We start from the raw sequence: 26,492 nt of genomic DNA, 5'->3' as shown, positions 1-26,492 counted from the left end.
TGAGGCATGTCTAGGTCCTTTGCTCCTAGATTTTCTTCCTCATGAAGATCAAATTTTGTAGGAGAAGAGGTTATGGTGTAAGCATGTCAGTAAGTGAAAGATGGAACAGTAGAAAAAGAAGCATATGCATTTGTTAGGAACAAGATACAGTTTAATCTGTGTCTAGTTTGGAAGACATAATGGCAGCACATGTCCACCTGGGTAAGTGCCATTTACAAAAAATATTGTGGACAACCTAAAATGCTCCTTTTGCTCCAGTATATGACTGAGACAACCACAGCAAAGGGCACAACATGTGGAAGAATAGCGCTATACAACCACTACTGGTATCTCTCTCCTTAGGCCAGCAAAGAGTTGAGAATGCTGCAGATGTGATGTCCTCATACTCAATCAGGAGATGGAGAAGGAATGAGAAAGACCTGAGTCACACAATCGTGATCAGTCTAGTTATGAGAATTAGTGGAATGTTCCACAGAGAGACTCAGAGAAGTCAATGACAATGACTGGAATGTTCCATAGCACAGAGTTTCAGAGGAGGGAGAATCATTGGTGAAAAAAAAATAAAAAAATAAAAAACATAGTATGAGGTGAAAAAAGAAATAATGGAGAGAGGAGAAAGATAGCATGAGAACGAGAAAGGAGAAAGAAAAGAGCAGAAAAGCTCAGAATAAAAGAAAAAACCTTAAAAATAAAAAAGTAAACATTAACATCTAAAGGTGAGGAAAGGCCAGATCCTCAGCTGCTGTAAATCAGCACGTACATTTCCCAGAGCTGAAGAAGACTCTTCTTGACTCTCATCAACAGAAGTTGGTCTAATAAAAGATATCATCTCACCCACCTTGTCTCACTAATCCTAGGACTGATACGGTTAGAACAACACTGCATAAACCTTGCCTCTTGAAATGTCCCTGCTGTATCTTTTGTGTAATCAGCATCCATGTGACACATAACAAGGACTTTTAAATATGGAACACTGTAACTTAGCCTATTTTCCACATCCTGGGAAATTTTTAACTTAAGGAATATTCTACTTTCAGAAAGCTATTTACTATTCCAGTGTTGCTAAGAGAATAACTCTTCATTCAAACTCCTTTATTCATGGAAATATGTTTTCATCTCCATATATGGTAGTAATCTTGCTGTTGTGAGAATATACAGACGAGATGTAACCTTTTGCTTATTTATATGACATGGTTATATCTTTATATACTGCATAATGATATGCTGCATATTAATATTTTATTATGTTTACCCTTTTGGGATTATTGAAACTGTAGTATGTTCACTGAAGGGAAAAAGTAACCCCTTTTTATAATAACTTGGATAACTTTTCTCTGAGCATGAAAATTAACTTAGCCCTAAACTTAGCCCTACAGCCATCACTGAAAGGGCTATGTGAATACTAACAAATGAAGTAAAATGCTGTTGATTAATTCACCTTCTGCCCCTACATGTTAGTAAGTATTTCATAGAATAAACACAGTTCTAATCAGCTGCAGAATCTCACCCTTTGATAAAATGCTATGTTATCAACTTCTTCTTGGAGTAAACTCCAGGAGTAATAAGCTCTTACTAAATGCCCAGCTGGAAATAGGAGACTTCTATGAGCAATCTTTCCAGAAGAAGTGTGAATGAAACATTTTCATAAAGAATTAAACTGATTTTTAATTAAATTGATTTTAAAATAGTATATCCATAATCAGAAGGAAAAAAAGAAATTAATATAGAACTTGAAGAAAGGCAGTTGAAAAAAACATCAGGGTTTGTAACTATATGGCCTCTCTATAATTAAATCGCATGCTAGTTTAATTTTTCTATTTGGAATTAGAAATCTCACTGCATTTAAACAATGTCAGTGAGCAAAAACGATTTTTCATTAGACTGGTATATTTTATAACTAAATACATTAAATTAAAAACATTACTCTATTTTCAGATTAATCACTTGGCAAATGTGAGCTCTCTGATATTTTTAGTTTGCTATAAACATGTTTGAAGAAATCTGGATGAACAGATGGTTGCATTTCTCAGACCTTAAGAAACAAAGCACATTTATAAAGGAAAACACATAATTAAACAGTGTTCAAGATATTGCATCATTGGTTCTCATCTTAGATAAATCTCTAGCTACACATTCAGTAATTGATTCTATGTATGTCTCACTGATACTGTATATTTTATATTGCTTTAGGTGCTGTAAGTCTTGTACCATTTGGCAGAATATCACACAAATGTTTAGTTTATGAAAGACAATTCTGTAGTCTGGGAATTCTATATTAATGCACCTTCATTACTTTAATGGACGTTGGTCAGCCACTATTTCAAAAAAGATGTTTAGATATTTTGACTCTGATATTAGAAGACATTTAATACTAATAAAAGATCACATGAAAAAATATATAAAATTAACCAAATCTCTTTTCCACAGGCTGGGAAAAGAGAGATTCTTATTATTTCTATTATTAAAATACATGAGATGCATTCAGCTTCACTGGTGATGTAGGCAGATTAGCTAAGTTAAAGTGAAGGGCAGTTTCTCCTCCTCTCTCTGGTTTGGGTACGCAGCACTCCCCCACCGCTCCCTTTCCTCCTTGGGACATTAAGAGCTTCCCCTCCTGCTTCAGTCTACCATGACCAGTAGACACATACTGCAGTGACCTCCCTGGAGCCATGCCCTAAAAATGAAGCTCAGACACACCATCACCGGCAGCCTCTAACTTTGTCACCCCCTCCCATCAATTAGGCTTAGGTTCCCCTTCCATCTGTGACTGTATGTCCTCCGACCAGCTGGACTGAAGAGATTCCAAGCCTTCCTCTCCCCTGCTGCTGCCATGGCTCCTTGACTGGGCAGGACTGCCCTAGAATCATGGGGCTGCAAAGGTGACTTAAAATTACTTCTCTCGCCCCCCCCCCCCACAGACTCCATGCTAGACCTATCCCAAACATAGTTCAGCCAGAATAGAGACCAGATCTCAACAGCAATGTTCACCTTTGCTACCTACAAACTTTTTCTTTAATCTGGTCATGAAAGGACACTCTGTCATTCTCTGATTTTCTCAGGCTGGGGAAAAAAAGGAGGAGGAGTTAGTCACCCATGCAGTGGTATTGGCACCAAGCTGTACCTTCTTATAATTTAAGGATTTGGGAGGGAGTTTTGCAGCAAGACAGTTTTGGGGCATTTTCCTGCAGGGTTCCCAAAGAAAGTGGTGACCAAGCTTAAATTATTATGAAACAAAGCTATTTCAGTTTGTGTTTCAACGCATAAGATATTCAGTGCTTTCACCTCAATGTTTTGTCAATATAAAGTTTAGTTTCAAGTATTTTTCTTATTTGCTAGTATTAGATTCTTTGGAAGATATACTGAACAGGTTTTATATATTAGAACACACGGTTCATTAAAATAGACTAATATTTGTTCCTGCACTTCTGCTGTGTGGAGCCTCACACTCAATAAATCTCAGACTTTAATACCAGGGTGTTAATTCAATTAAAAAAAAATCTGTAAATGAGGCTATGGAACTTGCTTTTCATGAAAGCAAGGAATAAAGAATTCTGGCTGATGTTGGATATAATGTTTTCTATGCAAGTGTCCAAAGACAGTAATGCCAGTCCAAGTGAAGCCTCATAACCTCAATCCACCTACATCATCTCTGCTGCTAAAGTATTGTTCCCTGATCCTATGTCTGGATGTGTTAGCATGGACCCTACACACATACTGAATCTTCAGTGGGATTTATCACTCTGTGGGTTCCTGGGTCTGCACTGGTGGATCCTGATGAATTGGGGAATATCAGGGTTGGAAGGGACCACAGAAGGTCATCTAGTCCAACCCCTTGCTCAAGGCAGGACTAATCCCCAACTATTTTTTTTTTTGCCCTGATCCCTAAATGGCCCCCTCAAGCACTGAACTCACAATGCTGGGTTTAGCATGCCAATGTTCAAACCACTGAGCTATCCCTCCCCCCTAAGTATTGGGGCTTTGGGTTTCTCCTTTAAAGCCATGGAAAATGATGTTCAACTGCTTTTTGGCTTAATTTATATCCATTAGAGAGGAAGATGAGCCTAAATTCATGTTCATTTATGCAATTATCAGGAAATGAATCCAAGAGTGAAAGGCTGACGTGTTAGCTACTTTTGACTGAGCCTCGCAGTTTGCCAGATAGTCTCTTAAATGTTCCTTTTAGATTGCAAGCTTCTTGGGGCAGGGACCATGATTTTGTTCTGTGTTTATACAGAACCTAACCCAATGGGTTCCTGGCCCATGACTAGGCTCCCAGATGTTATGGTCATACAAACAACAACAAATACAAAAATAACTTTTTGTAAAAAATAAAATAGAGACATTACAGCTAAGCAAGCTTTTCCCAAATTGCCTAAACTTACAGCTGGTTTGTGTTTTGATGACTTCTCTTTCTCTTTGTTCCTTTTTTTGTTGCTGGTGAAGTAATGCAAGGTGCCATACTCCATCAAGGCAGCAAACACAAAAATGAAGCAAACTGAAACAAAAAGGTCCATTGCTGTCACATATGAAACCTTGGGGAGAGATTTCCTGGCAATTGTACTTAGTGTTGTCATAGTCAATACTGTAGTAATACCTGTTCAAAAACAGAAACAAATGGAGGTATTTCAATAAGTGATCCTACAGACAGATTTAGCTGTGAAGCATTTAATTTATTCCCTTTAGTACCAAAGCAATCAAACTGGCATAGCGCTCCTCAATGCTACAAACAAATCTGAGCAAACTGACTCTTCCACCTACACACAGCCTACTGACTTTCATGAGGCTTCACATGAGCACAAATATATGTGCCAGCACAAGAGTCCATCCCCATGGATCCAATGGCAGGACTGGGGCCATAGAGAGCTAGATGATTTTAGCTTCTATTCAAATCCTCTCTGTTCTCCCCACACACTGCAGTGTTAAATAAATTGTAAAGGTCTGAAATTTTCAACATTTTATACAGCGTAATGTTATTCAGACTTTACATATTTTAAAAATGTGAATAAGGAACAAATGTAAATATCTAAGGAAAAGGTGCACTACTTAACCATTGATTCTTCCAAAAAACCCAGAAGAAAGCATTAGCTGGGTGAAAAGTAATGGCCTCTGATATACAGGAAGTCAGACTGGATGATCTAATGATCCCTTCTGGTCTTCAAGTCTATGAAAGTTCTAACTCATAGAAGAGGTATTCCACCTAAGACTCACTGCACAGCCTTTGACATATGAACCAATCACACAGAAGAGCTGGTTTTAGTAACTATATATTCAGAATCCATACTAAATCAAACTTCATTGATATAATGCAACAATTTTATATTATATTTTCTGCTTCATGAGGATTAACTTTAGAATACAAGGGCTACTCCAATTTCATATCGGCACACCTGACAATGCAGACAAATATCTAGAGGGATTTTCAAAAATGACTACCTCCCAGCAGGTTTTTTTTTTTTTAAATCCATTGTGTGCCCATGTGCATCTTTAGGCCTATATGCATCTTTAGGTGCCTTCAAAAATCTTAACCACTGTGCTTTGGAAAGGCACAATTTCCACCAAAGGTCTGCCATACTTGTGGGTGGGATGAGCAGTCAGCTCCATCCATTAGCAAGTCCCCATCTTCAATGGACCATTCCAACTGCAGCAGCCAGTGGGGAAGGATGGGCATGGCCCTGTATTCTCCTCACTACTCTATTTTCAGAGTCCTGTTCCATAGGGGAAGAGGTAGCAGTTGAAAACATTTCCAATGTTCCTCACAATGAAAGCAGTACAGACATTGCTATTGTGAAGCTATGGAATGGCTGCTCACAAATGGAAGTGGGGTGGGGAGAAAAGGTGTCTGGATTGCTCCTCTGCCCCCATGAATGCAACAGAGTTTCCTCAGAGTCCAGCCCTTTAATGATAGATATAAACGTTTGTCAAGTAGAGTTAAAATGTGGTTAAACTCAGAAGAGTGACTCTAAAAAAAACTGCTTGATGGGGTATTCTGGTTTTGTGTTTCCCTCCCACAATGATTTCATATCAAATTAGCTCCATTTACAAGTAAAATCTCTGACCAGCACCATCACACTACTCCATCTGCCAGTCAGCAAAATCATCCTAGGATCTGACAGTCAACCAGGGTTCTTTACTGCTTATACATCAGTCAACAGTAACTAACCCAACTGGTGTGAGTTACAGGTGCAGTACTATAAACCTCTATAACATACCTGAAGCACATTTAAGTTGGAACAGGGTTACTGTTGCTGATATGAGAGCTGGAAAAAAAAATAGCTTCACTGTCATATACTAGGGTAAGTTTTCAAGGCTGGCAGTTTAGAAGAAACAACTTGTAAAGTGAACAAATTGAATATGAAGTTGGCAAGAGACAATGAATCAGGAACATAGGATGCCATATTTACATTCTCTTTTCAGACTGTACCCACACTGAGATTTAAATACTATACTTTAGAGGTAATTTATATAGATTCTAAATATCATGAGACATGTCAAATAATTAGGTTTTAAACTCTATTCACTAAAATTTTATGTAACTTTTTGTTAATTAAATAGCATAGAACTAAGTGAACAAATTCATCACTTTTTTAAAAAATCTAGATTTTCCTGTGTTCTTTCTGTACATTAATGCTGTCAGTAAATTTCTGTTACTCATACTCCAGTATGTAAATAGTAGTATATTGAACAATGATATCTCTTTGTAACCAAATTTGCAAGAGTTCTCCTACAGACTGAAAGTGTTTATTCTGATAAACCAGTACTTTTCAAGAGAGCATAAATAACTGCAACATGTTAACAAGAGTAAATATGGTTTCTTTAGTATCACTAAAATTAGAAACTGTTTTAGCTACTACTGTTCTTAAACTGATTTAATTAAATGAGCTGAGATGAGTGCCTTAACCAAATGTTAAAACAGAACCAATGTTGAAAGGGCTATACATTTAGACTGATAGGCTGCTGTGCTCCATGGCATGGAGCACAGGAAAACCATGGAAATAACAGAAATGGCACTTAATTCTGCTCTCACACAGGTTTAACTCCATCATTAATTTCAGTTGAGTTACTCCCAATTTTTCCAGGTGTGAGAGGAGAATCAGGCACATGTAGATAGGAACAACTGTTATGTTTAAGGATCTTTCCCCTTCTGCATACAGAAACGGCTGACTTGCTCACTGAGAAAGAAGCCAGAGAACTGAAAACTTGTGGTCCCAAACCAGTAAAGACACAGACATGTTAAACATTAGGATTAGTTAATCTTCCTGGATTAATTTCCCCTGTGTTCTGCAACTCTCATTGCAGCAAAATCATGCCTCTCAGCTTAATCATTGACCATGCTGCCATTATACTGGATGATGAGAAGAGCATATATAGAAAACTCTTCTATGTGCACAGCTGCAGATCGACGGGGTTTGGATCAGGATTCCCTGAGGATTTTCAGCCTCTGCTGTGGTATCCCCTGGTGCAAGCCCAGAATCATAATTTTAAAGTCATGGATAATTTTGATTAGTTTCTTTTTCTCTCTCTGAAGATTTTTATGCATGGGGAACATACATACCTAATGATGTCCTTGCAGGCACAGCGTCTTTATTAATCCAAAATGAGACCCATGAAAGAACAACTGTTAGTATACAAGGAATGTATGTCTGAATAGTAAAGTATCCCATGCGTCTGCTCAGATCAAAGAAGATTGTCATGATAATATAGTCCCCTATGAGGAAAAAGCCCACAATTCTAATTAGACATTGCAAGTGGTTTTCTATCCCATAATTTCTGGTATTCTTGTTCCAGATACATACCATGTTGTAAAATTTACAGTGGGAAACATAATGTACTTTCCTTTTAAACAAAGCTGCTAAAGGACTTTTATCCATTAAAACAGGTCAGCTACAATTCTGTTTTGCCCTAGACATTAGCAGCACACATAACAACTAAATGGTTCCTTGCACAATTTAGGCAAAGAATGAAAGTGCATAGGCTGCTAATCCTTTAAATGCATGCAAGAAGATATCAGATTTTTCCTTACCAGACAGAGTATGAGAAATTTCAGTTGTATTTCGTAACCCTACAAATGCAAACTGGTATAATCTCCAGTATTTGGGATCTGCAACTTCAACAGAGGTTTTCTTCCATTTGTATTCAATTTCATTTCTGGGGTATCCATCTAGAACAAAGTAGAGTAAACCAAGTATTCATTCACAGTATATAGCAAAGAATGCTTTCACTTGTGATTTCTGAAATTAGATACAACCCAAATAAGTGGGTCAGAAAACAACTGCTCCATAACATACCTGATAAACTATTAAGCTTTAGCCTGCAAATGTCTCAGTTTTAAGTGTGGCTAAATGTACTACTAACAAAAATGATAGAGAATACAGACATTTAAGGAAAATGTATATCTCAAATTAATAATGCAATATTTAAATATGAAAAAAATAGCTTGTAGTGATTCTGTTTCTTTAGACTAATAGTTTAATGTAATACAACAGAGGGGGCATAATTTGAGAAGCATATTTAAAGCTTAAATGTGGTAGCTACTTTTATTTATTTCATACTTCATTTGTTTTAAAAGGTATAAATGCTTTTAGAAACTTATTTCCCTTTCCATGTTGAATATTTGGTGACTGATTCAGAGCTGCATTAATCCAGTTTTAGGTGCACTAGGAGAATACAATCTTTCAGAAGACAGAGGTTATGTCTACACTATAAATGCTACAGTGGCACAGCTGCAGCTGCGTAGGTATTTGCTACAACATCAGAAGGGTTTTTCCATTTCTGTAACAAATCTACCCATCCTCCCTTAGGTGGCAGTAGTTAGGTCACAAAAGTTTAGGTCACCTTAACTACATCTCTCAGGGGTGTGACTTTTTCATACCCCTGAGCAGCAGAGCTAGGTCAACCTAAGTTTTAGATGTAGAGCAGACCTGAGCTGTGAAAGCATGTTTAGTTGAAGTATTTAAGAAACAAACATTAAGCAATAATATTCATTTAAGAAGAATCACAGTAGTTACATTCATCTCCTATTACACTGTACATTAAGGAATAAATTGTTTAGATGTGTTCAGTGTTTTATTTTACCAGTGGTAGCACAATGTCCTTGGGAACAAATTAATTTTACATGCTTAATACTAAAGAGGATAATCCTGTAAGTTAGTAATTCTTTTACTCATATATACTAGTCCCACTGAAAGCAATATGTGAATGTGTAAGATATCATTCCTCTGGAGTTAGAGGCCTGTAGCTGGCTGGCTGATTTGCTCCACCTGCTGCACCTAATAACATGCTGGAACTTACTTCTCTGACTCATATAAAAGAAAGCAGCAGGAAATGGAGAAGTGGGACTGCAGCACACACCAAAAAGCTGAGGGGCTGGGGCAGTGCTCCCAACAGACTGCTACTAGAGCTACTGTGGAGAGAAATTGCTCCAAATGGACAGAAGGGAGGGTCTGAGGCAAGAGCAAGAAAATTTTAGTTACTGGAGTTACTGGCATGAAGGGACTGCTCAGCCTGCACAGACATTTGAGGGAAGAGTCTGCAAGGTTTTGCTTTTGTTTTCTAAGAAGGCTTAGATAAAATGACTAACCATGCTGGAAACTGCTTCCCAGGATTCCCTGGGAGATCTCAGACAGAATTAACCTAGGAGTGAGTGACTCATCAAGAGCAATGCTGGTAGGAGGAGGGTCCTTTAAGATAGGCCCCAATCTGTTTGCAAGTGATGCCCAAACAGTGGCCTGACCTGAACCCCTTCCAACAAGAAGGGATATGGAGAAGATACTCCAAATAATTGTGAATCAACAGCATGCAGAGAACTAAAGGAAATTCTAGACGGCACTTCTGCCACCCAACGATGCCTGCAGGAAGCCCAGATGGCAGAGCATGAGCGGAACAGAGAGTTCCAAGTTGAAGTGGCCTGGCTGCTCTCACAGTGGCTGCTGGTAGATGGGAACAGCCCCAGAGGGGTGGCCTACACTAGGGCGTCACCAAGTTTCACCTTGATGAGCAGCAGTGATAACCCGGAGACTTACCTTAACTGCCTTCAAGTGCATTGCCCCTACAGCAGGCTGAAAGAGGAGATCCTGGGTGGCCCAGCTGACCCTGCACCTCACCAGAGAGCCCCAAGCAGCTTATTGGGCCCTGAATATGAACAAGGCACAATCCTATCTGATACTAAAGGCAATGTTATGGGCTGCCTCTGTCTCTCTCCAGAGGCTTATCAAAAGAAATTTCAGCCAGAGCTATTCCTTAAGGGAGCATGACCCTAGGCAAGTAGTTCCACAGCTTTAGGACTCTGCTACCTCATGGCTAACCCCAGAGACCAAGACTGTGGCAGAGCTTATGGACAATACTGTCCTACAACAAACCTGAACATTCTCTCTATAGTGTTCAAAGTTGAGTTTGAGTTCTACCCAACATCCATTCAGAAGTCACTAGAGACAGTTGAGAGGTTTTTGGAAGCCAAATTGCCTAGGAGTAGGAAATCCAGTCTTCCTGAGGGCTGGCCACACTTAGGACAGTGTCAAGAGACAATAACCTGCCAAACCAGCAAGGGTCATAGTACTGGTCCCCCCTGAGCAAATGAAACTTTACCCTCAACACGGGAACATCAAGAACAGAGGCTCCAAAGTCCCAGACTTTCAAGGGGCCACCACCACCACCCTCCCATGCAGGGCCAGCGGTATGTTATCATTATGGACAACTTGGGTAGAGCCAATGGGAATGCCTTGTGATGGAATATGACTATTTAGGATGCTTCTTTGGCCAAGCAGGTGACAATCCAAATCAACCATTAGGACTGACCCAAAGGCTTTTCACGGTCCCTATAAAAATAGGGACAAACAGAGTGGAAGGATTGACAAACTTGGGGTGTGGACAAAATCTACTTCAAAGGGACTTAGTCTCACCCAAAGCCATGGATCCAGAGTGGTCCATCTGAATTTCCTGCATTCATGAAGAAATCTGTACATACTCAATGGCCTCAGTTGTTTTGCAGTTAGCAGATCAGGTAGGGCACTTCCAGGTAGAGTGGTGATCACCTACTCTGGACAGCGATCCTGGGATGTGACTGGAAATGTCTTCTGACTCTCCTGGAAGGAGAGTCAGTTCCCTCCAACCCAGACCCCCTACCTCAAGAAAAGACCCCTTCTGAAGATGCTAGGACCTATTGCCCATTGTTCAATCTAATCTTTTTGGAAGTCTCATGAAGGTCCCAGAGCACACAAAGACATTCAAGGAAGTTTCAGGATCAAGCACAAACCAAGCCTGTCCTGGAGTTGACTCCATGGAGCATGGAGAAGGACCTTCCCAAAAGGTAAACTCTCTGAAGGGAACATCCTAACAGTCTGTATGTTATCACTTATCCATGGACACTGCAGATCCCCTTCCCATCTTAGACTACAGTGTCTTGAGTGACACCTTTTGATATTGTGGCAGCTCAGCATGATGACCAAACACTACAGGAAGCTTTCAGACAAATTACTGCAGCCAACAGGATGGTTACTTTTGAGCAGTTTCCCTGCTCTAAATTATGGGATGAGATTCTGAACTGAGTAGAGAGATACCCATAAACTAAAGAACCCAGAGATCCACTCCTAGTCCACCAATCTGCCAAGCAGGAGTTCCTATGGCTAGTCCATACTCTTCCCATGGTTGGACATCTGGGTAAGGTGAAAACCCAAGAAAGATTGTTAGCTCAGTTCTTTTGACTGAAGATATGTAGAGAGGTAGCCGATTTCTGTTTGCTACGCCCTGATTACCAAAAGGAGCCCCAAAGGGTCAGGGCCAGGCCACTCTCATCCCCCTACCCTCATCACAACCTACTGTGAGCAGGTAGGGATTGATATAATAGGCCCGCTATAAAAGAGTGATTGATGTCACAAGTTCATTTTGGTTCTTGTGGACTATATCAACCAATATGCAGAGGCAATTCTCTTATGAAACACCTTTGCCTCCACCTTGGAGCGAGAGTTACTCCAACTGTTTTCCTAAGTTGGCCTTCCATTGGAAGTAGCCATTGATCAAGGGAAAAGTTTGGGCACTGCTGAAAATGTGACCACTCCAGTAGTTTATCTTCCTCAGGCTGATAGTCTGGTGGAGGGGTTCAATAAGGTCCTCAAGAATACGTTAAACAAGCCTGTGGGCACAGAGGCCAAACACTGGTACCAACTGCTCCCCTATTTGTTGTTCGCATTACAAGAAGTACCACAAGCCTCCATGGGCTTCTTTCCTTTTGAGATTATTTAAGAGAGACAGCCTCAAGGAATGTTAGACTTAGTTAGAGAGTCTTGGGAAGCTCAACCTACCAATGTCCTTCAGTATGTCAGTCAAATGAGGGAAAGATAAGAACTTGTGTGCCTCTTTGCCCGAAATAACCTCTTTCAGCCCCAAAAGATCCAGATGCAGCAATATAATAAAGGGGCTAGAGCAAAGGAATTCCAACTGGGATACCAAGTGCTCCTACTCTTTGCCAGCTTAGAAAACAGGCTCTTGGCCAAAAGGCAGGACCTATTTTAAGTACTCCATCAAGTGGGATGAACAGATTATGAAATTTACAGCTCAGACCAGCAAAAACAAGGCAGATTTATTATGTAAACCTGTTAAAATCCTAGAAGGTACAGGAAAGTCTTGTCATCCACCTGGAGGAGGGAGAAGAGGATCTAGTGCCTCAGCTTCCTAAGCCAGCCAAAATTAGGATAGAGGAGGCATCACTTGGGAAGGGACTCTCTAATGGGCAGAGAGAGCAAATAAACAACCCTCTGAGATCTTAAAAAGAGGTGTTCTCCCTATTACTGGGACAAACCTCCATGGTGCCTCACTACATCCACATATGATTGGGGTCAAGCCCATTCAGAAGTCATATCAAATCCCAGAAGGTGAAAAACCCATTCATTGAGAAAGTACAGGAATTGTTAAGATTGGGAGTCATCAAGGACTCCTGGAACTCCTGGTGTACTTTGGTAGTTCTAGTACTAAAGCTGGATGGGACCATCCGATTTTGTGTAGATTTCCATCAGATAAATGCCATTTCTGAATTTGATGCCTAGCCGATGCCCTGAGTCAATGATCTGCTAAACTGTCTCGGTCAAGCTTGCTTTATAACAACATTAGATCTAACAAAAGGGGTATTGGCAAATTCCCCTTGCTCTTGATTCCCAAGAAAAACAACAAACAACTTTTTCTAACCCAGTGGGCCTATTCCAATTTACCATGCCCTTTAGGTTGCATGAGGCCCCATTCACCTGTCATAAGCTGATGGATCAGGTTTTATGGCTCCACCATCACTATGCCATGGCCTGCCTAGATGAGAGGGTGGTATACAGTTGGGACTGGCCCACTCAGCTTCAGAACCTAGCAGTTGTCCTACAGGAAGCCCATTTAACTGCAAGCCCAAAGAACTGCAAAGTGGGAAAGGAAAAAATATTTTTTCCTATCTAGTAGGAGAACAATAAGGTATGATGCCTAGTTGACAAAGTTGAGGACCTACCAAGTACCCCCAAACAAAGAACAAAAAAGCAGGTCTGGGCCTTTTGAGACCTAACAGAGTACTATAGAAGATTTGTGCTTGACTTTGCCCGGTTAACTGCACCTCTTACCAAGCTGGTTTAAAAAAAAATCAGCCCCTGGACAAGTCACACGGTCCCCTCAGCGTGATCAGGCTTTTGGAAAATTAGGCAGATTCCCTGCAACAAGCCAGTGTCCCTTAGCCCCGATTTCACTCGAGAATGAATCCTAGAAACAGACGCCTTGCATTACACCCCAGGTGCAGTGCTACCCCAAAACTTCCATGCACAATAGCACACTATCCTTTACATAAGTAGAAAACTCTTAGCTCAGGAAACCCAGTACTCTGTCCTTTGAGAAGGAATGCCTGGCCATTAGGCTTTAAAGGCACTGAGATACTATCTGTTTGGAACACCCTTTGTCTTGGTCACTGACCATGTGGCACTAAGATGGCTCCAAATCATGAAGGACTCAAATGCCCATGCGACAAGTTGGTACTTAGACTTTCAATCCTTTCAATTTATAATAGAGCATTGGTCTAGGAAGGACCATTGGAATACACGCTTGCTTTCAAGAACTAAAGAACACAGCAGGCTCTGTGGTAAGCGCCATGACAGGCCCACTCAAGACAGGTGGGTATGTGAAGGTATCAGAGATAGTATTGCTCTAGGGTCAGAGGCCTGCAGCTGGCTGATTAGCCCCACTCACTGCATCTGAGAAAGGTTTGGAACTTAAGTTGGCTGACCCTTATAAAAGAGGGCAGCAGAAAATAGAGGCAGGGACTGCAATATCCTCCAGAAAGCTGAGAGGCCAGGGACAGTACTTCCAATGAACTGCTATTGGAGCTACTGAAGAGATGATTTGCTCCAAACGGGCAGATGGGATACTATATGGAGTTATTTATGGCTGAGGCTCTGAGGTAAGAGCAAGGAAACTTTGGTCACTGGAGTTACCAGTGTGAAGGAAGGGACTCCTCAGCCTGAACAGACATTTGAGGGAAGAGTCTGCAAGGTTTTGCTTTTGTTTGTTAATTAAGCTTAGATCAAACAATTAACCCTGCTGGAAACAGCTTTCATGAATTCCTTGAGAGTTTAGTTAGAATTAACCCAGGAAATGAGTGACTCAGCAAGAGTCAAGTCTGGTCTGGTAGGAGGAGGGCACTTTAAGATAGGCCTTAATCCTTTTACACGTAGGCCCAGTTGTGGTGATTAAGCGTTACTTTGTTGTGACCTGATCCTGTAACTTTATGCTGTTAAATATACTACATGTAGTCACTTAAATGCAGGTAAATTTTGCAGATTATATACATTTCTTCCTTGCCTAAGATCTGATCCAAAGCCCCCTGAAGTCAATGAGCAGATGGCTGTTGACTCCAGAGTGCTTTGCATCAGGTCCCTAATTGGTAGGATTATTTTTAACCTTTTACACTTCATTTCACTGCAACTTTAACATCATTCTTTCAATTCAAAAGAAGACTAAGCAAACTATAAACAGCTAATTTTTTGGCTGTTCTGCAATAATTTAATGTGCAATCACTGACCTGCTGCTTTGCAGCCTGTCAATCAACAGTGTCTGAATTTAAATAATAGAAAATAAAATTATGAAGTATTTTACCACCTACAGCTTGAAAACTCCAGAGGACAGGAATGCTCATCCATAGGAAAGTTATGAAGCTGAAGATAACATTCAGCATTAATTGTCAACCTAATTAGAAGAAAAAGTTTTATGAGTGAGGTTATGTTCAAGCACCTAGACTCTTTGGGCTACATATTAGAGTACATGCAAGTCATTCTGGCCAATGAATGTGTATTAGGGATAGGCAACTGGCCATGTACAAAAAGTATTCAGTATCATTTCTAAAGAATGGTATCCATTACCAAATACTACTTGAAGACCCGGTGTCTGTCTGGTCATGCTAGTTTACATGACCAGTTATGTTACCACAAGGTATCTTAAGTATGCCCTTCTATTTTTGTATCCTGTCAGCTCTTCACTAGCACAAGCTGATTAAAATAGGAGGAGCAGTTCTTCCCTCACTAAGCAAAGAGGAGGGGGATTTGTAGAAAAGTGCCACTTACCCAAGACTGGGAGAGCTCTCCACCAGCATTAGCAGAGGCGCCGGAGCTGTGCTCCCTCCACTGCACCCCCTGGAAGTCTTAAACCACATGTCCTTTATGTGAAAGCCATTGATAGATGGCTATATGTTAGACCACCTAATAATCTACTCTAATGGCCTATCTTAAAGTGAAATTTGGAATCATTATGACTGATGACTAGACGTGCAATAGTGGAATTGAGTACACAGGGACTCATCCTGCAGATCTTACTCATTTAGGTACTTTCAATGAAGCTAGTGGTACTAATATGAGTAGCAGGATCAGGCTCTTAAAGAAAAGATGCCCATAGGTAACATTTTCAAGAAGATAAATGCCCTAAATCACTCCAGAAAATAGGACTTAAGCTGCTGAGTCATTTAGGGGCTTTTGAAATTATACCTTACATCTACGCAGAAAACTTTCAAAGGCACAAGTTAGGTTCCCGGCTCCCATCAACTTCCACTTCGAATTAGACACCTAACTGCTATTTGTGGAATTAAAATCTCCCCTTCTTTTTGGTAGGAGTCAGCTAAACTGATTTCTGAGAATAGTACCATGCTTAAATATCCCTGTTTGGTTGGACGAGTGCCGGGGAAGAAGCTGACAAGCAAAACAGGAGTATGAAGTAAGTTGCTATTTTATACACACACTTTTCTGGGGCCTTTCTGGAAATCTGACCTGACCAGTTGAGACAGACGGATAGACTTTAGGATGCAAGAAGGAAAGGACTTCTACCATGCTGTAGAAAACATACTATATTTCAATTTGAAAGTTGTGTGTCCACTGGGTCATGCGTTTGTTTGTTTTCATAAGTAGTCAACTACAGTACATGCATTTATTCCCCATGTTTCCTTTCTGTGATTTGCTGTTTTTGGATAATTAATCAATAAAGTCATCTTTTACTTAAGACAAAACAAATTAGGTTTTGGATCACAGATGGGTGTCTTGAAGAGATCAGCTGACCAACCTCAGGAAAATCAGCCTGCCTATGAAGTTGAGGGTGAAGAAGTGCCAATTGTGCTCCACGAAGTGCCAAAAGGAAGTGGCGAAGGCCATGAGGGGTAATTGTAGCCAAATGGCCTGATGGGTTGTCAGATCCTGTTGTGACTCCTTCATTTGCTATCATATGAACTTTGTTTTTCTCCATTTACTTCCACTTTAGGCCAAATTCAGGCCATCTCTTTCCCTGATATAAATGTGTGCATTGGACAGCACTGGGTTTTGCTGAAGGTCGATTACACTTCCTGTCTCATACACTAGCTTGGTGACATCACTCTCATCCACTGCTCTTGGAGAGCTTACATGAATGTTCTTCCCTAGGCCTTCTAAAAGAATGTTAACCAGAAACAGCAGCAACAAACCTGGATCTGCAATTGGACAGGCAGCAAGCTGGCTGGAAGACAGTAGAAGATATGGGTATGAGCAGGTTTGGTGGTGGTGCTCCAAAGTTAACAAATGTTTTAAACATTAGCAGATGAGCACAAAACTCTATACAGGAAATTCTATCAAAGAGGATATATTTCTTAAAGAAGGCTATATCAGAAGGATATATCAGAAAACTGCACTCTTCAAAATAAGATATTTTTAAAAATAAAGTTAACAGTGTCCTTTTAAATCATGTTAGATTTTTTTTCCTTCTAAAGGATTATTACTGGCAAACAACTGTTTCCCATGATGGGCACTCCTACCCCACATATATATAAGCATTTATGACTAATATTTAAACTGAGTGCTTTCTTTTATTCAAATATAATTTTGTGCAAAATAGCTACAGAGGACAGTTAAGAGTTCAATTCAGTCCAGTAAGTCTGCTGTCCAGTGTACAGCTGGAGTGGTGACATTTCAAGAGTTAAGCACAAATTATGGTACTGGCTTATCGCATTACATTAATCTTATTTATCTTTACTGTCTTCTTGTATCTAAATAAAAACAAATCTACCCCCTGCCCTGATTTAATTTCTTGTTGAGCAGTACATTACAACAGCATATATTTTATGTTCCTCTTGACTAAGTCACAATTAATTCCTCTCCACATTTGTTTCTGAGCCTCTGAACTTTGGAAGCAAAAGGGACCTGGAAGTTACTTTTTACTATAATTCTTTCCAAGTCCCATTCACAATATTTTGTTTATTAATGATAATGCATTTATTTCTGTCATTTGCAATTATTTTTAAAGTTGTAAAATTAATAGGTTTAATTGTAATGGATTGCAGAATATAACAATGAGTGAAAATATTAATGAAGAGCTCCTTTACATCCAGTTAATGAGCCCTTACCTCAGAGTATATAATACTCGTCCATCACTCCAGATTCGAAGCAAACGATTTGGAGTTGTGATCCAATGAGCATCAGATTTTCTTGAGTTCCGGAAGAAAGTGTCTGGAATCCAAATTTTTCCAACCATATTGCTATTAAGCATAAGCACTTTCATTGAGCTGTTAAACTTTAGGCGACTATCATACCAAGTCTGGGCAAAAATTATATCTATGGTGTATTCCTAGAAAAAGAGAAACAACCATATAGTTTTTTTTATAATTAAACACACACACACCCAAAGCCTATATGCCAAATATATTTTTTAAAGTTAAATTTAAGGTCAGCGCCTTCATTGTGCTATGGACTCCTTTGCAGCACTTGAGGAGTGCACGGCACTTCTAGCCTGTGATTTAAAAGGAGTAACTGAGGAATGGGGAACATGACTAAATCAGTTGCCAGAACAGCCACTTGGGACCATAAGTACCTAGATGTGAGATAGAGCAGCCCCAAGGCTCACAGTGCAGACAGAACTACTCTTTCACCAAGCATAACTTGGTTAGACATACGTCTGACGAAGTGGGTATTCACCTATGAAAGCTTATGCTCCAATACATCTGTTAGGCTACAAGGTGCCACAAGACTCTCTGTTGCTTTTTACAGATCCAGACTAACATGGCTACCCCTGATACTCGGTTAAACCAGAGTTTCTAGGCCTGGTTTTTAGTTTTTGGGTTTTTTTTTTAATTATCTTGAACATTTTGTGAAAAGTTTTCCCAGGGGTAAAATGTGGTCATTTTTCAACATTTCCATGTATGTCTCATGACAAAAATTATGGAATTTGTCTACCAGTCAAGTTAAACACAGTTCAAAAAGTTCATGAACATGCAGCAAGGGAAACCTTACCATTTGCCATGTACATTTTGATCATGAACACTCTCTGAATAAGGACCAGAAGTCCACAGTAGGAAGAAAACCGTGTTAAAGAAAACCACATCTGTTTCAGGCTGTACGTAAGATCTTATCTTGATGGAAAGTATTTTCCTTAGTAGATGTTTTATGTCCAGAACAGAACAATGGTAATAAAAAACACCCAAAGCAACCAAGATTCTCATTAGACAATTCACTCTGTATCTTCATATGACAATAGTAACTGTACAGTGTGGGAGGGGAGAAATTTTACTGCTCTGTTAGACTTGTTTTTTTTTTTTTTATATTAGAAGGGACCTCAGGAGAGGTTAGAAGGGACCTCAGGAGAGCATCTAGTCTAACCCCCTGCTCAAAAGCAGGACCAACTCCCAGAGAGATTTTTTCCCAGATCCCTAAGTAGCCCCCTCAAGGATTGAATTTGCAACTGTGGGTTTAGCAGGTTAATGCTCAAACCACTCAGCTATCCCTCCCCCAGAAATTCTTCAGGGCTGCTCTGCACTTAAGACAAAGGAGCAACTTCACACCATTTCCCCTGAGGAGAGTTTGGTTACTGTGACAGGGCCATATTAGGCCCTTAAGCCCCATGGGGAAGGGACCATACATGCATGGAAGTGAAAGCAACAGTGTTTCTTTCCCCACAGAGACCTTGCACAGGCTTTCAGTGCATCAAAAGTCTGCTCTGGGGAACAAAAAGACTTGGAAGGCCAAGGTAGACATGTATCTTTCCACACAGCTCTCTATCCTTGTCCCAGGGACAGCTGTAGCCACAGGGAGTGTGACCGGGCGGGAGGGGGGGCGCTGACCCTGTGTAGGGGCACAGGGTCTTCATGCAGCTGGCTTTGGTCTCTTGTAGAGGTGCTAGTTTTGACAGGGGAGGGGTGGGGGAAAATCACCACAGCTTTGACTTGGAGGGGCAATCTGCCCTATTATATAATATAAATGGTCTTGCATAGAATTCAATGCCATGAAAAAGGAAGGCATTATCAATTGCAGTGGACTTCACTAATGTGTAGTGCTCAATTATTTGACCTGGGCCACTCAAATACAGCCTCAAAATGTTGGTCTGTCCAGAAAACAAGATACAGTGTCGGTCATATAAAAGTAAAACTGACTGCAGAGACATTAATGTCTTTGTTTTCTAAGAAATTAATATACCCAAAATATGTTCAGTTCAATGTGTTTTCAGCAGCATAAAAATCATCCAGAATTTAGGAAGGAAGGAAGAAGGAAACTATACTTGCTAAATAAAAACCTTGGGCCAGATCTTCAGTAGGTATAAACTAGCCATAGTTTCACTGAAGTCAATAGAGCCATTGCCAATTGACACCAGCTGGAGATCTGGCCTCTCCTAGATCTAATAACATAAAGCATAAGATCAATAAGAGATGCTGCTGATTCACTGCCTCAGGAAAATCACCGTCTTAGTTTTAATGTCCCCCTCTGCAAAATGGGGATACTAATATTTGTGTCCCAGAAGGTTGTTAAGATTAAATTTAGTGTTTGTGAAACACTCAGAGACAAAAGCAATGAGCATCCTAGAAAAGACCACAAGGAAATGAATGATTCAGTGTTCAGTGCAGGTTTTGGATGGGGTACAGTAAATATGGCAGGGACCACTAATTGATGATGATGATAAAAATATGGAGCAGCTGTCTCATTCCCTGAGCACTGTCCATCCTGTGCATTGAATGAAGCAGGGGGACATGTGGAAAAATAGTATGTGATCATGTAATTAAAGATTGTATCAGAATGCATGTACACAAGGGAACAGAATTAATGTTCCATGGGCAATCTTAATTATGGCACTTCCTAATTTTCAAATGTTGCTTTTGCAACCTAGGATGAAGGAAAAAGACACATGATTGGATCATGATGTTTGGCACATATTGCTAACCCTACTCTTCAACCGCTGGATGTTTGCTTTGTATAGCTGACTATATAACAAAAAAAGGTCACATTTCATTGATGGGAGAACTAGAGTTTGAAGGTCTTTTTGATTAAGTATGTTGTGGCAGATATGGCAATTTTCTGGAAAAAAAAAACTTACTGAGTTAAATGTAAGATCTTTGGAGTCCATTGTACTATAAGCAACGGTTATGTATTACTGTGGACTGGGATTGTATGTAACCTCTCTGGGGTGAAGATGGTATACAAACAGTTGGAAATGATATGAACTTCAAAAGACTGTGTTGAACAATGGCCCATACAAGAATGGATTTCTGAGCTAAGGCTGTTGTAACCACAGAAAAACTCCTTTGTGGAGGTTTCAGGAATGACTCTGACAAGGGCTCTTGTTGGAATTTGGGCTTGCTCTCTGGTAAGTTCATTTGCATGTGTGTAGGTTCTTTTATTGTTTTTAACAGGTTTTCTGTGCAGTGCTTTCACTTTAAGAATAAATGTGCTTGCTTATAAAAGACTTTGGGGTAACTTATAACTGCTGGCAATTATGCTGTTCATAGCCTTTGAAGAGAAAGCAAAATGCAGATTTTGGCTTGCTGTAGACATCACAACACAGTCAGGGAACTGTGCATCCTGGAAAAAAAATCTTGTTGAGGATGGAGTGAAATGTTGGTCACTGCCCAAGAGAGGTGACTGCTGAGGAGCCAGGAGCCTAGAGTCAGTGCTTGTGAGGGACCATGGAGGGGAACACAAGTGCAGTTGCCCTGAACTTTGACATATGTTTTCAAAAGTGCCGTGAGGGGGCAGAGATGACAAGGCAGGCAAACCAAGGAGAGGATTCCACGGCTAATGGGATGAATGGAAGAAAACACAGAAAAGAGAAGTAGGAAAAGAGCCCAGGGGGAAACAAAATATCATCTGAATCATTATAACACAATACATTTGGGAAGTTATGTCTATAACAGTTAGGGTGACCAGTTGTCCCGATTTTATAGGGACAGTCCCAATTTTGGGTCTTTTTCTTATATAGGTTCCTATTACTCCCAGCCCCGTCCCAATTTTTCACATTTGTGGTCTGGTCACCCTAATAACAGTTTAAAGATGTTAAGTAACTGATACAGGGAAAGACAGTGACTTGCCCTTTTATGTCATGAATGAGAAGAAGGGAATATAAGAACTGACCCACTATCCCACCCTGTGAAGAGTTCTATGGGTCCATGTGCGTGGAGAATACTCTGCCCCTACTCTCTTCCCCCTCCCTTGCCCCATATGCCAACCTGCACAGCTGAGCTAGCATGAGGGTGACATAGCAGTAAAAGTTACTGACTTTGTGAATCAAGGAGGGGGAGATCAAGGAAGGAATTATTACCCTCCGTGTCACTGTTCTTTTCCTGGGGTGGAACAGCTATTTGGCCCCTTACATAGGGTGAAACAAGTATCAATCATATCCACAATCTGGTCAGAAATTGCAAAGACTTTAAACACAATTACAATTTGAAGTGTCTCTGTTTTCTGAAAAATCGCTCTGCCAATAAGTCATTGTGGAACTTTGCTTATTGTCCTTGAGTGATTTCCTGTTCAAAAATTATCAGTGTATAAGGAAACGGGTGGGAGGGAGGAGACTGGGGGCCTGTAACTGCTAATCATGAAGACTGACCTGGGATTATCTAGATCTAAAAGTCTGATTTATTTCCTGACAGCTACTGACACCAGCAGTTGTGGTTCCAGAGGTCAAATTAGGCCACCGGTTATGTCTGTGCAACCCCTTTGTCTTTAAATTTTGCCTTCAAAACAGAGCCTGACTCTCCATTTGCCTGTGCTTTGTGTAGTCAGCTACAGCAGTTCAAAGTGGCTCCAAAATGCTGCCAAGTCAGAATGGCAGGCAGCCTTTGGCACTCACTCTGCACTGGTGTAAATGATCACACAGAACAATGGAGAACTTCCCCACCCCCCTCAAGTGACTTCAATGGGCTGCACAAGTTTAAATGGAACTGAGTAAGTAATTCTTTTGAAGACACATAAGAAAACAACAGACTCCAGCCTCCTCTTCTAGAGATGCCCCTGCAGCATTAACAGGAGTAAAAAGTAGTCACTAGATGAGTGAATCAGCAGATGATGTTTTCAACATACAGAAGGAGCAGACCAGGAGAGTAAGAAGTTGCCATTTTAAATATTCACTTTTCACAGAAGAGCTGCAAAAAAGAAATACGTCAAAGTAACATTACAGTCAAACCCTCCAGAGCAGGAAAATTTCAAGCAACCACACAACATTTACCACCCCAACAAATTAAAGTTAAAAGGAAGAAAAACTACTAGACGGTTTTGAAGAAAAAAGGGGTTTCCGGCAAGGGAACAGCCGAACCAAGCTAGCTGCTTATATTATCTTACATTTTAGCTTTGAATACCAGTTCTAGACATAGTCATAAATTGCACAGGTACTTAACTATTCCCCCTTTTTAAAAAATGGCACAACTTTGCTAACACCTTGCATGCAGCATTTACCCCTTTCAAATACAATCTAATGCATAAAATATAATACAACAAAATTAATAATCTGTTGCTGAATAGTTCACTGCTGTGCAACATTGGACCCAATTCCATGGACCCGTGAGAGACAGCAGCATGCTAATTGGAGCGTATTTTATATGGAAAACAGGAAATTAAGAGTAAAAATATCCTAATTATTTATGTGAAAACACAAATACAACCATATTTCCCTAAGCCAAAACTCCAAGAAATAGCATAAGACTTGCTTCAGCCAAAGTCTGAGATGAAGACTCAGCAAAGGTCTGGAGTGCAGCTTGCTTCAAAAGAACTGCAGAGATGAAGAAGAAAACCCATTTGATTCATCTCAGCTCAGTTCTCTCTAGAGGTCATTGCCCTCTTTGGTTGATTCTGGCTGAAAACTTAAACTGAAAGAAAGAGTTTTCAAGAAAAAGAAATTTTTTTATTCTTCTTCAGGAAAGTTAAAGAAAATATACTGGCATTCTGTCCTTCTCAATAAAGAGAAATATTACTAAATTCCACAGACACTGTTTGGTGTGGGGATAAAAGGGTTAAGCGATCAGGGCAGTCAAATACAAAATAGTGAAAATATGAGCTAAGAGGAAGGAATGCATGGAATAACGCTATCAGCATTAGCTGCTTTATCAGCATCTCACCAGCATGCTGTCCGTGAGCACTTATTTTCTCTCTCTCTCTCTCTCTCACACACACACACACACACACCCCTCTACCTGCATGTAAGCAAGGGCTTTCAAGCAGGATCTCAAGTATTAAAATATTTAGCAGTCTTTCATCTATAGCTACTCTAACACAAGTTCTAAAATGCGGCTGCTCTCTTTGGTGAGTTATTTTAAAGCCTCCCTTTTTAAAACCTACGGGAACTGCTTCAGGCTTAGCAATGGATTCATCAGCAGCAGATCCCCACGCCTGGGACCGAAGCTGAAATTAAATTACTTGTTTCAGCAAACACTTTTGGTTATTTCCTTAGGGCCCTTAGGCCAGATCTGGGAAGCCCAATGAGTCGCAATACATTTTGACCTACAAATCTGACATTTTTGATATTGTGTTGATGGGGAGGAGAGGCAGCCCGGGCTTATAGGAACTTTATTGAACAGAACACCATTCCAACAGTGGTTGGAAACTTGAAACCAATCAGATAATTCCCATTAACAGATCTTACTATAGGCTGTCATGTGAGCATATGCCAGGACAATGGAAATAATACTGCAATGACATGTTCACAAGAAGTGTATAGAAAAAGTTCATTTGACTCCCTAAATTGTAAGACAGCAGATAAATTCATATTCTTTGTTATTACATCTGTTGTACACACTAATCTGGGCCATTATGAATGTAAAAAAACAGACAAGTGGTTTATAAATAAATAATTAAGAATTATTTTGACTCATCTGTATAAATTAAAGACTACTAATAAAAATCATGACTGTTAATTATTTTTCTACCTGAAATATTTATTAGAGCACTTCCTGCAATTATGGCACTTGAGAGTTTGGGTTTTATTTATTTGTTTTAAACACACAGGAGTTCCCTTGCTGAAAGTGATGCATTGCTTTTCACTTAAACATAAGTATGCCCACTGTTACCATTCCTACAAAAACCTCAAAGCAATGAAAGAGAAGGCTAATCAGGCAAACAGCATCATAAGGTGAAAATACATAAAGAGCCATGGGGTGAATGTTAATAAGGGCTAGGGTTCATCTTCCCTTTTTGTGGTTGACATCAGTGACCTGTAAACCTGAGTAATTGCACCTCTGACTTCTTTGAGTTACACCCATTATCATATAACTAGAGAGACTCAAGCAGCCCAATCATCCATAATTGAGCTGAAGGTACAAAGATGTGGGTGCAAATTTTAAGGGAAGAAAATGCACAAGATTCAATTATGCTGTAAAATCTCAAAAATGCTTCAACATTCATTCTGAGGTAACCTCTATTAAAATGAGATCTGATCTATAATGTACAGATATTTATTGATACTTCAAAAAAAGAAACCTAATTAAATTATTTTATGCTAAGCCAACAAAAAAAAACTGTTTGAAGTAAAATGTCATTGATGCACTTTCCACAGTACCTAAAACAAAACATGGTCATACGAATGTATAAGACTCAACTAAAAGTAATAAGCAAAGAAAAAGAAATAAAAAAACAAGTACTTACTGTAAGCATCTGTGGTGCACAAATGCAGCCACAATGAGAAATCATCACTTCTTGATTAGAGTAGTATGTATACATGATGGCATAAACACAGGCTTTCTTCTAAGGATCTCAAAGTGTATTTTAAATGTTAGTTAGGCAAGATGAACTGTAAAAGTAACTATTGTATGATAATGTGAAAACCTAATAGACAGAAATTAAGTTTGGTAGGATGATTCTCACAGCTCGAACACAACATCAAAAGGAAATATTTGCACAGGAAGGCTAGGAAGTATAATGTATAGGGATATATTTTGAAAAATATATACTGTCTAATTGACAATGCAAGGGATAGCTCAGAAAGTGTTAAAAATGGTACAAGAAATGAAAGATAGTGAGCCTGTCCTACAGATCACCAAGAAAGGGGCTGATCTGAAATCACACAAAAAATTACCACAGTGCAGCCAAGTAGCCTGGGGGTGGGGCGGAATTGGATAGAAGAAGGGGAGGGGAGTGAAGACTATGAAGAGGGACATATGGTCTTGTATAGAATTAGCAGAATTTGACACTTATGTTTAATAGCAGATATTAAAACATAGTTTAAAAAAGCAGCAGATTTCCAGGTGGAATTCCATTTCCCAAAACTGTATCTTTTCATTAATAATTTCAAATACTTTTTAAAAAGATATAGGTAATAGTGTAGATATACATCGATAATTGAAATATATATCAAATATTGGAAAGCCAAGAAACATTAATACACCAAAACAAAAACCCTCTATGTCTTTGTTGATGTTTTGGCCATTCACGTTGTTGTTGTGTCTAAGATGTCTAAGATAGCATGAGCCAAATTTTCAGCTTGTATACATACAGCATACTCCCCTGAAGTCAATGGAGTTATATTAGTTTATATCAGTGGAGGATCTAGCACCATATATTTGTTAATTATCCATTGATCGTTTTAGATATGGAAAAACTAAGCCAACTGTGGTTTAAACAGCAGAGTTATATTATAGACAGACAGTCAAAGCTGAGCTCGTTGGATATATATGACTTTAAAATTTCACTACAGCATAAAGTTGCCTAGGTATATACAGTGTTAAAAATGACAAAAGCCATACATCAAAGGATTCATAGATGGCATGCACAAATCAGAGTATTCCT

The 26,492-nt window shown here is 39.7% G+C and overlaps 1 protein-coding gene across 1 annotated transcript in view; it reads right to left on the bottom strand.

The window, feature by feature from the left end:
• Positions 1-26,492, bottom strand: part of GABRG1 (gamma-aminobutyric acid type A receptor subunit gamma1) — a 61,972-nt gene that overhangs the window by 3,888 nt on the left and 31,592 nt on the right. Inside the window, exons 4-8 of the mRNA XM_032791601.2 lie at positions 17,864-18,084; positions 15,113-15,195; positions 8,021-8,158; positions 7,553-7,705; positions 4,383-4,594 (exon numbers count right to left, since the gene is read on the bottom strand). Of these exons, the coding sequence (XP_032647492.1) occupies positions 4,383-4,594; positions 7,553-7,705; positions 8,021-8,158; positions 15,113-15,195; positions 17,864-18,084 (807 nt within the window). The remainder of the gene's footprint in view (positions 1-4,382; positions 4,595-7,552; positions 7,706-8,020; positions 8,159-15,112; positions 15,196-17,863; positions 18,085-26,492) is intronic.

This window comes from Chelonoidis abingdonii, chromosome 5, assembly GCF_003597395.2.
Source record: "Chelonoidis abingdonii isolate Lonesome George chromosome 5, CheloAbing_2.0, whole genome shotgun sequence".
NCBI classification, from domain to species: domain Eukaryota; kingdom Metazoa; phylum Chordata; order Testudines; family Testudinidae; genus Chelonoidis; species Chelonoidis abingdonii.
This window is presented reverse-complemented; position numbering and strand designations above follow the sequence as displayed.